Source organism: Gracilinanus agilis, chromosome 6, assembly GCF_016433145.1.
Source record: "Gracilinanus agilis isolate LMUSP501 chromosome 6, AgileGrace, whole genome shotgun sequence".
Taxonomy (NCBI): Eukaryota; Metazoa; Chordata; class Mammalia; order Didelphimorphia; family Didelphidae; genus Gracilinanus; species Gracilinanus agilis.
Window position 1 is genome coordinate 272,416,957 of NC_058135.1, and position 16,676 is coordinate 272,433,632.

General features: G+C 40.1%; 1 protein-coding gene across 1 annotated transcript in view; it reads right to left on the reverse strand.

Moving 5' to 3' along the window:
- Positions 1 to 16,676, reverse strand: part of AGBL2 (AGBL carboxypeptidase 2) — an 88,762-nt gene that overhangs the window by 42,431 nt on the left and 29,655 nt on the right. The window contains exons 8-11 of the mRNA XM_044682389.1: positions 12,184 to 12,966; positions 10,313 to 10,469; positions 8,111 to 8,237; positions 6,829 to 6,929 (exon numbers count right to left, since the gene is read on the reverse strand). Coding sequence (XP_044538324.1) covers positions 6,829 to 6,929; positions 8,111 to 8,237; positions 10,313 to 10,469; positions 12,184 to 12,966 — 1,168 coding nt within the window. The remainder of the gene's footprint in view (positions 1 to 6,828; positions 6,930 to 8,110; positions 8,238 to 10,312; positions 10,470 to 12,183; positions 12,967 to 16,676) is intronic.

Consider the following 16,676-nt stretch of genomic DNA (forward strand, 5'->3'; position numbering starts at 1 on the left):
TAGCTCTGAAAACAGCTGTACAAAAAACCTGAAGCTTGGAACAGTGTTCCCTCCTGGGAGCAGAGTCCAACTTTACCATAAAATGAAAAGTCAAGAAATAGGGTGGAAAATTAAACAAAGAGCAAAAAAAGAACCTGACAATATAAAGTTACTATGGTGACAGGGAAGATAAAAACATAAATTCAGAAGACAACAAAATCAAAACTGCTATATCCAAAGCCTCAAAGCAAAATGTGAATTGGTCTCAACTGGAAAAACTCAAAAAGGATTTTAAAAATCAAATAACAGAGGTAGAGGGAAAAGTTATAAAAGAAATGAGATTAATGCAAGAAAATAATGAAAATGGAGTCAATAGCTTGGCAAAGGTAGCAAAAAAAAATACTGAAGAAAAAAATATTAAAAAACAGAATAGGCCAAATGGTAAAGAGACACAAAAAGAGAAGAATTTCTCAAAAAACAGAATTTGCCAAATGGAAAGAGAAGTACAAAAGGCTCATTAAAGAAAATAATTCATTAAAAAAGTAGAATTGGGCAAGCAGAAGTTAATGAGACATCAAGAAACAATAAAGCAAAATCAAAAGAATGAAAAAAAATAGAAGAAAATATAAAGTATTTCATTGGGAAAAAAACCAACTAACCTGGAAAATAGATCAAGGAGAGATAATTTAAGAATTATTGGACTCCCTGAAAGCCATGATCAAAAAAAATTCTACTGTGTGACCCTGGGCAAGTCACTTGACCCCCATTGCCCACCCTTACCAATCTTCCACCTATGAGACAATACACCGAAGTACAAGGGTTTAAAAAAAAAATTCTAGAGATTATCGTTCAAAATATTATCAAGGAAAACTGCTGATATTCTTTAGAGCCAGAGGGTAAAATAAAAATGGAAAGACTCCACCAGTTATCTGAAAGAGATCCTCAAATGAAAACTCCCAGGATTATCACAGCCAAATTCCATAGCTCCTAGATCAAAGAGAAAATATTGCAAGTAGCCACAAAGAACAATTCAAATAGTGTGGAGCACAATCAGGATAACACAAGATTTAGCAGCTCCTAAATTAAAGGACTGGAGGGTTAGAAGTATGATATTCCAGAGAGAAAAGAAGCCAAGATTACAATAAAGAATCACCTACCCAACAAGTGATTATAATCCTCCAGGGAAAAAAAAAGGATATTTAATGAAATTGAGGACTTTTAAGCATTCTAGATGAAAAGAGCAGAGCTGAATCGAAAATTTGACTTCCAAATACAAGACTCAAGGGAAGGTAAAAAGTAAAGAGAAATCATAAGGAATTCAATAAGTGTTAAACTGTTTGTATTCCTACATGTGAACATGATACTTGTAATGCCTAAGAACTTTATCATTATTATGGGAGTTAGAAGGATGTATGGGCTAAATACTATGGGATGATATAAAAAATAAAATCACGAGAAAGAAGAAAGTACTGGGAGAGAAGGGGGAAGGTAAAATGGGATAAACTATCTCAAATAAAGGAGGCATGAGAGAGCTTTACAGTAAAGTGGAAGATAGGGGTTGGGTTAGGAAGAGAACACCTGAACCTTACTTTCATCTATCCTACACTAGGAAGGGAAAGGGTAAGACAAGTGGGGTGGCTGATAAAAGGGACTAGGGGAGGAAAAAGCCAGAAGCAAAACACTTTTGAGGATAGACAAGGTGAAAGATAATAGTATACATGGAGAGAAATAGAATGGAAGGAAATATACAGTAATAACTGTAAAAAATATGTCACAGCAAGTTTTGTTATGATAAAGGTCTCATTTCTCAAATATATAGAGTACTGAGTCAGTTTTAGAAGAATACAAGTCATTCTCCACTTGATAAATGGTCAAAGAATATGAAAGGCAATTCTCAGATCAAAGCTATGTATATTCATAGGAAAAAATGCTCTAAATCACTACTAATTAGAGAGATGCAGATTAAAACAACTCTGAGGTATTATACTAGACCTATGAGATTGGCTAATATGACAGAAAAGGAAAATGAGAAATGTTGGAGGGGATGTGAGAAAATGGAGCCACTGCTGTTGGAATTGTGAACTTAGCCATTCTGGAGAGCAATTTGGAACTATGCCCAAGGCCAAAAAACCATACATTCCTTTGACCTACCAATACCACTGTATCCCAAAGACATAAAAAAACAAAAAGGCAAAGGACCTATATGTACAAAATTATTTATAGCAGCTTTTTTTGTGGTGGCAAAGAATTGGAAACCGAGGGGATATGCATCACTGGGGAATGGCTGAATAAGTTATGGTATATGATTGTGATAGAATACTATTAAGCTATAAGAAATGATGAACAAGATGTTCTCAGAAAAAACCTGGAAAGACTAACAAGAAATATAGTTAAGCTGCAAAGTAAAATGAGCAGAACCAGGAGAACATTGTACACAGTATCAACAATATTGTACAATGATCAGCTTGTGAATGGCTTAGCTATTCTCAGCAATACAATTCAAGACATTTCTGAAGGACCATGATGAAAAATGACATTTGCTTCCAGAGGAAAAAACTAATAGAGACTGAATGCTGATTCAAGTATACTTTTTAAAACTTTATTTTTCGTGTATTTTTTGTTTGTATTTTCCTTCACATCGTGATTAATATGGAAATGTTTTGCATGACTGCATATGTGTAACTAAATCAAACAGCTTGCCTTCTCAAGGAAGGGAGAGGGAAGGGAAGGATGGGGAGAATTTGGAATTCAAGATTAAAAAAAAAACCTCAAATGTTAAAAATTGCTTTTACATTAATGGTATTAATAGTCCAGTGGAGGGATGAGTCTGTGAATAAGAATCTTAGAGTCCTAAGATTTGTAGTTGAAAGGGACCTTATGGGTCATCTAATCTAAGGCCCTTATTTTAAAAAATGAGGAAATTTTCAAGAGAGGAAGAGGTTTTACCCAAGGTCAGACAGGCAGTAAATAGCAGAAGCAGGATTTTAAAGGAGGTGAGGATGTTAGGCATAGAAAGGAGAGGGATAGATACAAAATATATTATCAGAGTAGAATTGCCAGCACTGGATGAGGAGGGCATGACACAAAAAGGGTCAAGTCTGAGTTTTCTCAATGACTGGGAGAAAGGGGATATGATATCATCAACAAAAATAGGGAAATTGGGAAAGCCAGGTTTTGCTGGGCAGATGAGTTTAGTTTTGCACATGGTGTGTTTTAGGTGTTACAAGAACATTCATAATGCCGCTGGAGATGTCCTGTAAGCAAAATGAAGGCCAGGAGAAAAAAAAAAAACCTGATGTTATTTCTATAGTCATGATAATCAAAGCATTTGGAAGGACTGATAGAGAATGGAGAGTCTTAGGGCATATCCACCCATAATGATGGAAGAAAAGAACCAAGGAAGGAGTCTGAAACAGAGCAAGCAGCACCCTGCAATTTGGGAAATGCAATGCAAAAAACTGAAATTTCCTGGTAACATATAAGTCATAAAGTAGGGTATGTATTACTTAAACACTTTGGATTATGCAGTTTTTCAAGTCTTCTTGGCCTAGCTACTATCCCAGCAACACTTTGACATATGGTGAGCCATGAAAAGCTGCCAGATTGCAGGGTAGGGTTCTGTCATGGGGTGGAGGGGTAGCCTTAGGAATTTTTTTGTTTTCCTTTTCCAAGAAATGGTAAGAAGCCATAGGCAATAAGGATCCTGCCATCTTGTACCCAGTTACAGATGGAAGATTTTAAAAAAATCATGGAGCAGGGATAGAAATAGTTTGTTTGAGGTTGCTGCCTGCAATGGAAGAGCTGTTCATAGGAAAATAATTCTCCTAGAAGCGGAAGAAGGGTAATGATAGATGTGATGGAAGACTTCTTCAGAGTGAAACAGGGTTAACCTTCCCCTGGGATACCTCATCTTTTAATTGCAGAGTGATGACAATCATTAAAATTTATATAGAATTGTGATTTTAATCATAATATGAGTTTCCTGTTTACCCCAGTCTTCCTGCAACAACACAGGTAAGAGAGGAAAAACAGTGTCAAGTAAACAGTGACCCTACAGATCACTGGCCTTAAAGCCAGAGGTCCTGAGATAAGCTCTGCCTCTACCAATGACTACCGATGTCTTCTCCTCTCTCTGAACTTCAGTCTCCTTATTTGTAAGATAAGAATGTTGAACTGAGAGATCTGGATCCCAGGATTTTGCTCATTCTTATCTAGGCTTTTTCTCTTCAAGATCTGTCTGCCTGAAGTGCCCTTCCCAACTGACCCAGCACTGTTTGCCCTTCCAGTTCCTGGACATCCTACACCCTCTTTAAAGTCTTTCAGTTATTCTAACTAATGATAAGCTTCTTTCTTATCAATGCCCACAACTCTAGCTATGTTACAAAGAGAGGGAATTGACTGACTTTTTTATATCACTTCCACTTCTCAATACCTGCCCCAGAATCCCCAGGATCCTCCTCTTCAACACAGAAATACAGTGCAATGAATCAAAACTGGGTCTGACAAGAATGATCTCACCTACCATCATTTGTGGAAAGGCTTTGCTGTCAGTCCTTTGAAATGAAGGTTGGCCACTGCAGACCAGAGTTTTGATGTCTTTCAGTGTTATTTCTATTATGTGATTGTAGTTACTGTTTAAATTGGCCTTTTGATTCTGTTTCAGTCATTCTGTATCAACTCATATAAGCTTCTTGAAGATTCTCTAAATTCTCCATAACTTTTATTATAGTGCAGTAATATTCTATCAGCCAAATACTACAATTTGTTCAGCCATTCCTCAATTTATTTATTTTTGAGCAACTTGGGGTATGTGTGTATGTGTATATATGTATATATATATAGTGTTGTGTGTGTATATATGTATATATAGTTATTGCTAATTCTTTTAGTCATGTCCAACCCATGGACCACAGCATACTAAGTCCCTTCTACTGTGCATTATCTCCTGAAGTCTCTCCTAGCTGATGTTCATCTCTTCTGCTGCTGTCCCCTTCTCCTTTTGCCTTCAATTTTCCCCAATATCAAGGTCTTTTCCAGTAAGTCCTATCTTTTCATTATGTGGCCAAAGTATTTAAATTTATGCTTTAGTATTTGTCTGTCCAATGAGCATTCTGAATTAATTTCTTACATATTGACTGATTTGATACAGCTTCTCCAGAATCCCAATTCAAAAGCATCCATTCAGTTGGGTTCAGCTTTCTTTATAGTCCAATTCTCACAGTCATAAATTGCTACTGGAAGAACCATAGCTTTGACCATCTAGACTAGCACTGGTGAATGTTTTTGAGATTGCATGCCCAAACTGCAACTTCAAGCTGCCTCTGAGTCCCCCGCATTACCCCAGACAGCAGAGGGAGGAAGTGCTCACATTGGGCAGTTGGACAGAGGGGTGAGGTATGCAAAAAATGTCCTCGGGCACTGTAGAGAGGGGGAATGGAGCAACCCTCTCTGTGCCGCCCTGGCACCTGTGCCACGGCTTCACCAACATGGATCTAGACTTTTTTGGCAAAGTGATGTCTTTGCTCTTTTGTATGCTGTCCAGATTTTCCATTGCTTTCCTACCAAGAAGCGTCTTTTAATTTCACGGCTGCAGTTGCTGTCTGCAGTGATCTTTGAGTTCAAGGATATAAGATCATCTATGTATACCTGAATACATATACATGTATATATATTGGTGGTGGTGGTGGTTCTTGTTTTGAAGAAGACCAATGACATTATGGGTGATGTCTTGTATCACATGAACTGGATTAAGTGAGGCAAAATTGCCTCCCTCTCTTTCAGATTGAAGTCCAGTGGCAAGGCAAAAATAATAACAAATGGTGATTGCTTGGGATACAGTGGATGACCTTGGCATCTTCAATGTCTGACCAAGCTCTAACAGCTCCACTGCACCTGCTTCAGCCACTTTCATGATCTTTGGAACAAACTGTTTTCATCTGCCCCTTTCCAAAGGAGAAGGCTTCGCATGCTTGGGGTAAATATGCCCCACACTCACTGATGGCTTTGTGACCCATAAGTTTCCCTCAATTTGATTTAGCTTTTCTACTGGGATGGTTTTATTCAGGTGTGACCGCTGTGCATGCTGTGGATTCTTGGAGTCACAAGTTCAAGTTAGGGTAAAAGGAGACACCAAAGGTGGATGAGTAGCTCTGAAAAGGGCTTGGCAACTCTCACACCTAGGTGCTAGTCCTCCCTGAACAACCCCACTCCGCACATACATACATACATACACACACACACACACATATATATATACGTATATATATGTATATATACATATATATACGTATATATATACACATACACATGCATACGCACATGCATATAATGTTTATGTGTGTATACACACACTTATTTGTATTACTCCAGAGTTTTATACTTGGTCAGTTAATGGAAATGCATTCATAAAAGAAGTGAAATAATATATATTACAACAAACATTAAGTGCTTAGTGTATGCATGGCACTGTGCTCAGTAGTAATGGAGATAAAAGTTGAAACATTAAACAGCTTAATGTAGTAATAAGGAAACTAAAACATGTGGAAACTCTCTCCACTTTAATATCACTGGGTCTGAGTCTTCATGTTATACTTTGAGAATATACACTCAGAATCATTTAGTAATTCAAAATTTGAGGTAAGTTTAGAATGAAAATTTCTTTATATCCATGCCTGTATTTAGTGGCCTGGACTTGACTGCCTCCAAAGTGGGTCAATAAAAAGGAATGGAGATCTTTGAGTTGGGGGAACAAAGCAGCTTTACTGAACATTCTCTTTGTTCATCAAAGTTATGACAATTAGAGCTGGAATTCTCTTTTTGACTTCATATTGAATACAAATAGTTTTTTACCTTACTGCGGTCAGGATCACAGAAATCAAGAAGTGTGTCACAGACATGATAACCTAGGGATTTCAGGTCCTCAGTGTTAAAATGAGTATCTCTTTTATTACCTGAAAAAAAACCATCAACATTAGTGATAGGAAGTTAATTTTTTGCTGAAATCTGGGTGATGCAGAAATAATCTAATAATCTGTCTTTAAAAATACCATTCTCTCTTGTTCTCCTACCTCCTGTCTAACCACTCCTTCTAGACTTGAAATGTGAATAGAACTGTAGGATTTTAAACATATAGCCTGCAGGGACATAAAAATCATGGTCACAGAATCAAAGAGTCAGAGGAACTAGAATCTAGAGTCAGAGGTCACAGAATCAAAGAGTCAGTCTCTTTTGCTGATTCATCATTCAGACCAACAGAGTTAAAATCAGATAGAAACTGGGGCCACCAATCCAGGTATAAAGATCTTGGCAAGCTGCATATTGACTGAGTTTTTAAATGTAGCATTGTCTATTTTTTATTGCATTTTTATTTTGTAAATTATTTCCCAATTACATGTTCATCTGTATTAGGCTGCATGTCTGACACCTCCAATCCAGATCATGTCCCTGAAGTATGGCTGTTCTTCCTTATCCTCTGTTCTAGATTCTTTATTCTTCTTTCTCCAGTCTCTAGATGATCTCATCATGATCTCGTGAAGTTCATTATCATCTCTATGCCAATCATTCCCAAATCATTAAATCTAAGTCCAGTATCTACCCTGTTTTTTTTTTTAAACCTTTACCTTCAGTCTTAGAATTAACATTAAGCATCAGTTTCCAGGCTGAAGAATGGTAAGGGCTGGGCAATTGGGGGTAAGTGATTTGCCCAGGGTCACACAGCTAGGAATTGCCTGAGGTCAGATTTGAACCAAGGACCAGCCAGTCCAACTCCTTATCCACTGAGCCACTTAGCTGTTTCTCCCTAAATTTCAATCCTACATTATCAGTTGGCCAAGCAGACATTTCTAAGTGGACTTCTTTTGAACATTTTTTTAAAAAAGCTACCCCCGAGTACAAAATACCATGTTCTCCCAGAAATGTGGTCTTTCTTTCTCTATGGGTAGGCCAAATATTTCTGAAAATAAAAAGCTTCTGTGTCATTGCTGTGATCAGTGTTAGTTTAATCACAGGTGGATGGCAAAGCACTTCTTTAGATGACAGTAATTTAATAATATTGAAAATGTGCACATCTTCACAAAGCCTCTGAGCTGACCTACCCTAGTAAAGTCAGGATGCTGTCCAAAGGAGTTCTTACCTAATGTTGACCCTCCAAAGGTCGACTCCATAGTGTAGCTGTTCAGGATTCCCATTCGCCACATCACAACTCGTCCAGTCCCTTCTTTGCACTTGTGGACTCTAAAATTACAACTCCGGAAGGAAAACTGAAGAGAAACCCAACTCTTCTGTTAGTGGACATCTAAATGTCAAGAGCACTCAACAATTGATTTTGAATTCTGACTTCCTTGTGGGAATATAGCCCCATCTATGATGTTATAAAGATTTTATCTCATTTGGAGATTTGTCATTACTTTTTCTCTTTTGATCATGTGATTCCTCTTCCACCAAAAGCAAGCTCCTTTATGTTGCCATTTGAGATTCTCCTTGGGCCCCAGCGTGCCTTTCTCAAAGCACCTCTTGCCTCTCCCTTACATGGCCTCTCTACATCAGCCCCTGCCAGTGTCTTGTGCAGTGCCACCATTTTGAATAACTTCTCTCCTTTTCCTCCAATCTCATGGCATTCATCTGTAAAGGCCTAGCTCAACTCTGACCTCTTCAGTGACAGTGTTCCTGACAATACTAGCCTTTGATGAGACCTTGTCTATAAGTTGTTCTGAAGAATTAATGTTCCATATAATTCATGTCTATCGAGTTGATTCTCATTCTCCCTCAAGTTATTTGTACAGTGTTTTGAAATGTGAATAGAACTGTAGGATTTTAAACATTATATAGCTTGCAGGGACATAGAAATCATGGTCACAGAATCAAAGAGTCAGAGGAACTACAGCAGGCACCTAATCCAATCCATACATGGAAAAATCTCTACTATAAAATATGGGACAAATGGTCATCTAGTTACTCCTGGAAGACTTCAGAAGAGGGGAAATCTGTCTCATCTCAAGGCAAGCAATTCTTTAGGACTTTTTGGATTGGTTGAAAGGTTTCCCTGACATCAGGTCTGAATTTGCCTTTCTGCAACATCTACCCATTGCCCTCTGGGGCAAATAAAGGAAAAAAATCTCATCTCTTCTCCATGTGAAACCCCACCAATTTCAGAGGCCAGAAAAGCAGGCGCTCCATAAGTTCCACAGTGATGATTGGTTGTGTTCCACTACCTAACATAATGAGATAATTTTATATAGCAGATCTATGCCATTCAAAAACATCTTGTATTCTAACCAGTAACTTGTCAAAGATCATTATTTCATTGACGTGGCTATTCCTACAACTGATGCAGATGACAGTCCTCCTATAGACCTCAGCAAGAGGCCTCCATGAGATATTGTGGTCAAAAACAGTGGTGTTAGGCACTTTCAACTTCAGCTAGTTTGGCTCTTGGGTGACAGAAACAGAATCTGTTGCCAGACTTATTCTCTAGACTAGAGATGGGCAAACTACGGCCCCACGGACCAGATGAGGCCCCCTGAAACATTTTATCTGGCTGTGCCACATTATTCCTAATCTGACGAATACAATGAGGAGGATACAATACTATAAAACTTCAAAAGAGTTGCCTTAGAAACAGACTGACAGATGAGCATTTCTTTTCCTTTGGCCCCCTTTTTAAAAAGTTTGCCCATCACTGCCCTAGACCTTTCCACCTGCCTGAACTTGTGGTTTAACAGTGAGTCCTTCCAGGGGTCACCTCACTAGGAAGAAACATCAGAATAGGCACTTAGTAGACACACAACCAATTGCTTCCTTTTCATCCTGGGTATATAGATATAGATCTACTTGTAGGTGCTAAAAAAATTGGATTTTCACTTTCAGATTGTCATAGATTATTATTGTATGTGTCTGCCTTCATCTACAGAATTGTTTCTATAGAAAATTCTGTGTTTTATTTTCTGAAGTCTCTCTTTTTAGCCCTTAAGTGACCATTTCATTATTTCTGAGCTTGAGGCAACTTCGAGGATTTTCAGATCATATATAACCTATGAATTACTGGCTTATCATGTAGCCCTTTCTTCAGATTATGCATATAGACTATATATAAGTTAGCGAGCTTTACCTACAAAAAGGCTAAGCCTTTTGGCATTTGGCCCAAGAGAGGCAGCTGCTGTGATTTTTGGAACCTCTTCTGATGTCTAAAAGATATTTGTGCTGGGACTTTTGCTTCTAATAGATTCATAAAGGAAACAGAAACTCCAAGGAGGAAACAGAGCTTTTTTAGCCCAAGCTAAGTAGATAGATCATCTAGTCTATAATGAGTGATCACAAAAACATGTCACACGCTCACCTTGTCTGGGGCATTCTTGCTCAGCATTAAAGGGAACACTCGCTCATGAAGCCACTGTTTGCGGTTGGTACTATTACAGCCATACAGAAAGATGTTGTTCTTGCGACTATGCCCATGGAAATCACAATACAGCAGGACTTCTCGCTCTTCGAGGACTCTAAGGAATTAAGGTCTAGTCAGACACATCCCCTTGAGATGTCTCCTCTGTGCCAACCCTTTTATGACTACACCTCCATTGGAATCTGTCATATGCCCACCTCCATTCGATTCCTTGAGGTCAGGGGTGGAGGTGCAGTTCTGTATACTCGGTGCCTGAGGAATGCCCTGCACATTGTAGCTGCTTGACAATTAATTGCTGAGTTAAGTTGGTGTCACTGATCACCTCCCTCACCTTCCCAGAAACCATCAATGACTCCCATGAATAAATGGATAAAAAAGGATTTATTGAACACTTACTCTGTGCTAGATATAATGCTAAGAGCTAGCTATATAACCAAAGAGAAGCAGTTCCTACCTTGAAGGAATTCGCATTTTATTACAGAAGAAAGCTCACATAGAATAGTGGTGGCAGGGAAGGGAGTATTGGCCTACGGTGTCACAAAGATGGGGAGTTGTTTAAATTAGAGACTTTTCAGAAATAATATTAACTTGAAATCCTCTGCTTTGAGCAAAGGGTGGAAAGAAGATAAGAGAGGGGCAGAGCTGGGGAAAGAGGCATATTAATTGCATCAAAAACAAAAACTTAATAAGCATTTAATGTGTGCAAAGCATGGTACTAGGTGCTAAGGGAAGATTTTTTTAACTCTTACCTTCCATCTTAGAATCAATGCTATGTAGGCAGAAGAGCAGTAAAGGCTAGAAATGGGGCTAAATGACTTGCCTAGAGTCACATAGTTAGGAAGAGGCCAGATTTGGACCTAACACCTCCCATCTTCTGGCCTGGCTCTCAATCCACTGAGCCACCTGGCCACCCCAACTAAGGGAAAATACCAGAAAAAGGTAAGAAATTTTCTGCTCTCACCAAATTTACAATCCCTTCAAGAGATATGATAGTCCCAGATAACTACATTAGAAAAGAACATATACTAAGCACATCAGGGAGAAATAAAATCAGATGCTGTCTGATGTCAGGTGGCAGACAATGCAAGCACCTGTTCCTTAGCTGGCCACTCATACATGCTCTTCCTTCTGCCACGCAGACTCACCTGCTCCTAAGGGCTGCTCACTCACCATCTCCTCAGACCCTGGAAAGGCTAAGTGGGCTCTCTGCCATGCACAAGCACTGTGTGTCCTCCAACCCTTGGCTACAGACACAGTGAGCTGGTGTTTAAAGTGTCTTCAGAACGTGTTCAAAGGCATTTTCTTTCACTTGGTTTCATCTCCACTTGGCCACGAAGACCCTAGTGGAGGGCCTTAAGAGCAGTACCTCCTTGGCAAGACCAGAATTGTCCTTTATGGTGTGATCTGCATGTAGTGCCACTCAGTAAATTTTGGCTGACTAATCCACCATCCCAGAGGGTAGCTATCAGATTATACTGAGTATGTCAATAGCATTTCATTAAAACCATTTAAAAAAAAAAAAAACAAAAAAACCCTTTACCTTCTTTCTTAGAATCAACACTGTGTATTGGTCCCAAAGCAGAGGAGTGGCAAGAGCCAGGCCAAGGGGATTAAGTGGCTTGCCCAGGGTCACACAGCTAGAGGTATCTGAGGTCATATTTGAACCCAGGACTTCCCATCTCTAGGCCTGGCTCTTTATCCACTGAGCTTCCTGGTTACCTCCAGCTGGCTTTCCTTTATCCACCAACAGGGTCATTTTTACAAGTGGCTTACAGAGCATACGGAGACTAACAAAACACCATCTTCCTCACCTCTTGATCATATTCCTGGTGTACCAAATACAGGGGAAAGACTCTTTCAGGATGGTCTTGTAATGCCGATTCAGGTCCCTGCCGGCCAATGAGCAGCGATAATTCCCCACAATCACGCCGTCCGGATTTAGCATAGGAACCACCTTAAAAATGAAGATGTCTCTGAGGAGGTGGGCATCGGGGGAGTCTCCGAGGATAAAGTCTAGGAACCCCTTCATCATCCAGGAGCCGTTGCTCTCTCCAGGGTGGACTCTGGCACTCAGAATGACCGCTTTCTTGGCGGCAGCCATTTCCGAAGTCTTGGACGGGTTGGTGATGGTGAGCAGATAGACGGTGTTGCCTGCGAGGCTTCTGCACAGAGTTCTCAGTTTGCAGAACTGAGACTGGATGGGATTGTTGGCCACTGCCAGCAGGTAGTACTGTAAATCTGTGTACGTGTAAGGGTAGAAGTGAGCCAGGTAGCAGGTGTCCTGGTCATGTGGAAACCGGACAGTCCACGTCAGGCAGTAGAAAGTCGGCTGTCCCTCCTCCGCACCTTTCCGGTAGTACTTGATCTCGTCTCCTGCTCGTCTCCAGCCGATGTTGTGGCTGCGGGCATCCACCTCCGAATACAGGAGAGGCTTCATCCCTATGGTGTAAAGACTCTTGGGTTTGAGCAGATTGACGATGGTGAAGCGATAGGTGACTTCTTTTCTGGTGTTCTGGACTCGAAAATAAAACCACTGTGTGTGCTTGTTGGTATAGAGGTCAGTTCGCAGAGTGAGTTCATAGTCATAGGTGTCTCTACAAGGTGGAAAATCAAAGGTCTAACTTTAGGGAGGTTAAGTGACTTACCTATGGTTATGTGTCTACAAAGAGTGGTGGAACTGGACGTGGGATTGGAACCCAGGTTTTCCTAACTTCTGTTCTATCTACTATTTCATGGATTGCCCTTGAGAGACTGTTTTTGCCGGCACACAGTAGGTGTTTAATAAATGTCTGACCAACTGACTGACTACTATACCACTGTTCTCTGGTTTGTGCTTTGGTTCTCAGGATATTTTCATGTAGTGGTTATATATATTAATATATTATCTTTAAAAAAAATCTCCTATACCTGTCACTTAAATAGCTTTATATTTGATATTTCAATTCATTTGAAACTTCTAACAGCCCTTTGAGGTTGTTTGTATACTTATTATCTCCATTTTACAGATGAAAAAACTGAGGCATAGAAAAGTGACTTGTCCAAGCAGTGTACTCTAGCCAGTCTTGGCCCCTTCCTCAAAAGAAAGAGGGAGAATAGGGAAATGGAAACAGCTGGAAAGATGATGAAGTCTTAAGTAAAGCTCCTGGTCCAGTTTAACCTTATCTGCCCTACCATAAATGGTATATTGAAAGGTGCCTGGATCTTCTTACTCTAATCTGGTGCATTTGTTGTTTGTTTGCAAACCTTTACCTTCTGCTTTAGAATTTAAGATACTAAGATATAAGAAGACTGATACTACTAAGCATCAGTTCCAAGGCAGAAGAGTGGTAAAAGTGAGGCAATGGGAGTTAAGTGACTTGTCCAAGGTCACAAAGCTAGGAAGTTTCTGAGGCCAGATTTTGAACCCAGAACCTACCTAGCCTAAGTCTCTATTGTCTACTTCAATACAAAACCCCAAAGACCCTAACTCTCTTGGGCCACTCTAGTTAGTTTGGAATTCTGGATAGGGCCAGTTTCTCACTCTGCAGTCCCAGAACAAGGCTGGGACCCGGGCTGGTGCTGAGGCAGAAGCACGCCTCTTTGTATAAGAGGAGTGTGAATAACCCCACTTTCATAATTACTGAGAGCTTGGACCTCAGGATTAAATCAAAGACTTCATACTAGGTGTGAAAGTCCTTGATTGACTGATTCCATAGAAGTGTGTAGGCCCTGAAGGCTTTGAATGACTGGTTTGGGCAAGAAGTCCAGGCATTCTGTGGTGAGATATCAATATGGGTGTCCTGGGTCCTCTTTTTGTCTCAGGGGTGGTCTGTGTGCTGTTAGGAAACATAGGGACATTCGAGGTGAGTGGGATCCTGTCTCTATTCACTGAGACTCCAGTCTAGATTGACTCTCCAAGGTTACCCAATACAGGGCAGAACCAGAATTCAAACCCAAGTGTTTGGATTCCAGGTCCAATGCCCTTTCAACTGTACCACAGTGTCTCCTTTCAGAACAGCTTCAAAACTGATGAAGGAATCATTTATCTTGAAACATTTAAGACTGCTGTGATACAACTTTGATTTCTGAGGGATAATGGAAAGGCTTTCTTCCTGGTTTGCTTCTATTTTTATGAGAACAGATGGGAAAAGGACTTTGAGAAGAGGAAGACTGGAATTAGAACATGAAAAGCAGTTGAGCTTAAAGGCGGAAATTGAAGATTAAAAGAAAACATGCCTGCCTGAAGGAGGAATGGATTTGTAGCTTGGCTGAGTGGATGGCAATGGCAGGGTCACATTTTCTTAGAGGGAAATCTGCCATTTGCCTAATGATAGCCTATGGAATAACTTGCTCTTTTTATTATTTTATTTTTGAAAACTCCTACTTTCTGTTTTAGTAGCAACTCTAAAATACTATAGGCCAATGGGATGAGATGACTTGCCTAGGGTCACATAGCTAGGAAGTGTCTGAGGTCAGACTTGAATCCAGGTACTCCCGTTTCCAGGCTTGGCACTTGATCAACACTCCTAGCTGCCTCCTCTCTTAATTTTTTTTTTTAGAGAGAATGAGGAAGCTCAGTAGCAACCTGCCCTTTGGAGATGTGGCATTGTGGAACCTTGCCAGTTGTGCTTTGTGGCTGACCAAAACACAAATTCCAGGATCAGTCACTGGAGGGAAAGGTGGGAAGGACAAATGGGTATTATGGTGTAACAGGCTATTCAGACTTCCCTACAGCTAGGATCAATGCAAAACTCTAACTGGAAATCACTGGAGTTGTAGTTTGCTGGGACAACATTCTCCTCCGGGCCCAAGAAGAGAATGAGTCTACTGCAAGGCTTGAGCAGGATGGGGGCAGGGGGTGGGAGGGACCTGAGATAGACCTAGGCAAAAACTGCTCCAGTCTTCAGAGGGGGCAGTGCCAACAATGGCTTTGCTGGCCCACTTCTCCCCGTTGCACTTCACCATGGGCCCTAGAAGAGACAGACAGGGCAGGGCAGCAAATGGTGATGGGAAATAGCTGACTTTGATCATATTTGCCAGCCTGTAGTAATGAAGAAACAACCCTGGGAGAAGCCATCGAACCTGTGAAGTCCTGCCCTCCCTGTTTTTATCTCAGCTTGTGAAGCTGCTGCTTGCTTTTAACTCCCAAGTTCTCCTATTCTTTAAATCTCTTCTGACTTCTAACAATTCATGATTTAAAGTCTTTCCCCTTGATATATAATATGGTCTGAGCTGTATATTTATTTAGCTGTGGGGTGGGCAGCTGGAGGATACTAATGATTAGCTAGAAATACAAAGATTTTCATTAGGTTAAGCCAGTGATGGGGAAACTTTTTAAAGAGGGGGCGACCAAAGGAAAGGAAATGCTCCTCTGTCAGTCTGTTTCTAAGGCAACTCTTTCAAAGTTTCATTGTATTGTATCCTACTTGTTGTATTCATCAGATTAGGAATAATGTCAGCGGCTGGATAGAACATTTCAGGGGGCTGCATCTGTTTGCCCATCACTGGGTTAGGAGATTACACCACTGTCCAGACTAACCTGGTGCTATTGTGATGAGAATGTCCTATAGTGATGATTTTTTAAAAAAATAGCTTTTATTTTATAAGCTTTTAAAAAGAACAGAGAAATCCACATGATTCAAACCACTTTAGGGTTCTTAATCTGAGTTTTTCAGTTTGTTTATTCAACATTTTAATAGCTATTTCAGACCTATATTTGGTCTCCTTTTTGATTCTATGTATTTTATATGATTATTTTTTAAGCCCTCTCAGTAGCAATTAAAAAAAAATTTAACCCTTTCTTAGTAACAGCTCTAAGACACAAGGGCAAGGGCTAGGCAAACAAGACTTGCTCAGGGTCGCATGGCTAGGAAGCAGCTAAGACCAGATTTGAACTTATTATTCTCCCAAATCCAGGCCTGATGCCCTAAACTGTGCCACTTGACTGTCCCTCTTAGTATCAATTAAGAAAACAACCACCCTTCCCTTCTGTCTTACAATCAGTTCTAAGTATCACTTCCAAGGCAGAAGAGTGTTAAGGGCTAGGCAATGGGGGTTAAGTGACTTGCCCAGGGCCACACAGCTAGGAAGTATCTGAGGCCAGATTTAAATTGAGGTATAGTCTTATCCTGGGCTAAGGACTAGGCAGTGGGAGAAAGGAGTAACCTGGGAAGTGTAAAGGTGAAAATTAATATTCAATAACTTAAGTATTATATGTTATAATTTTTTATTAATAATAACTCAAGTAAAAAGCTAAAGTAAAAAAGGCAACTAACTCAGCCACGCTCGTGGAGAAGAGAGAGAACTTATACAAACGTGACCATGC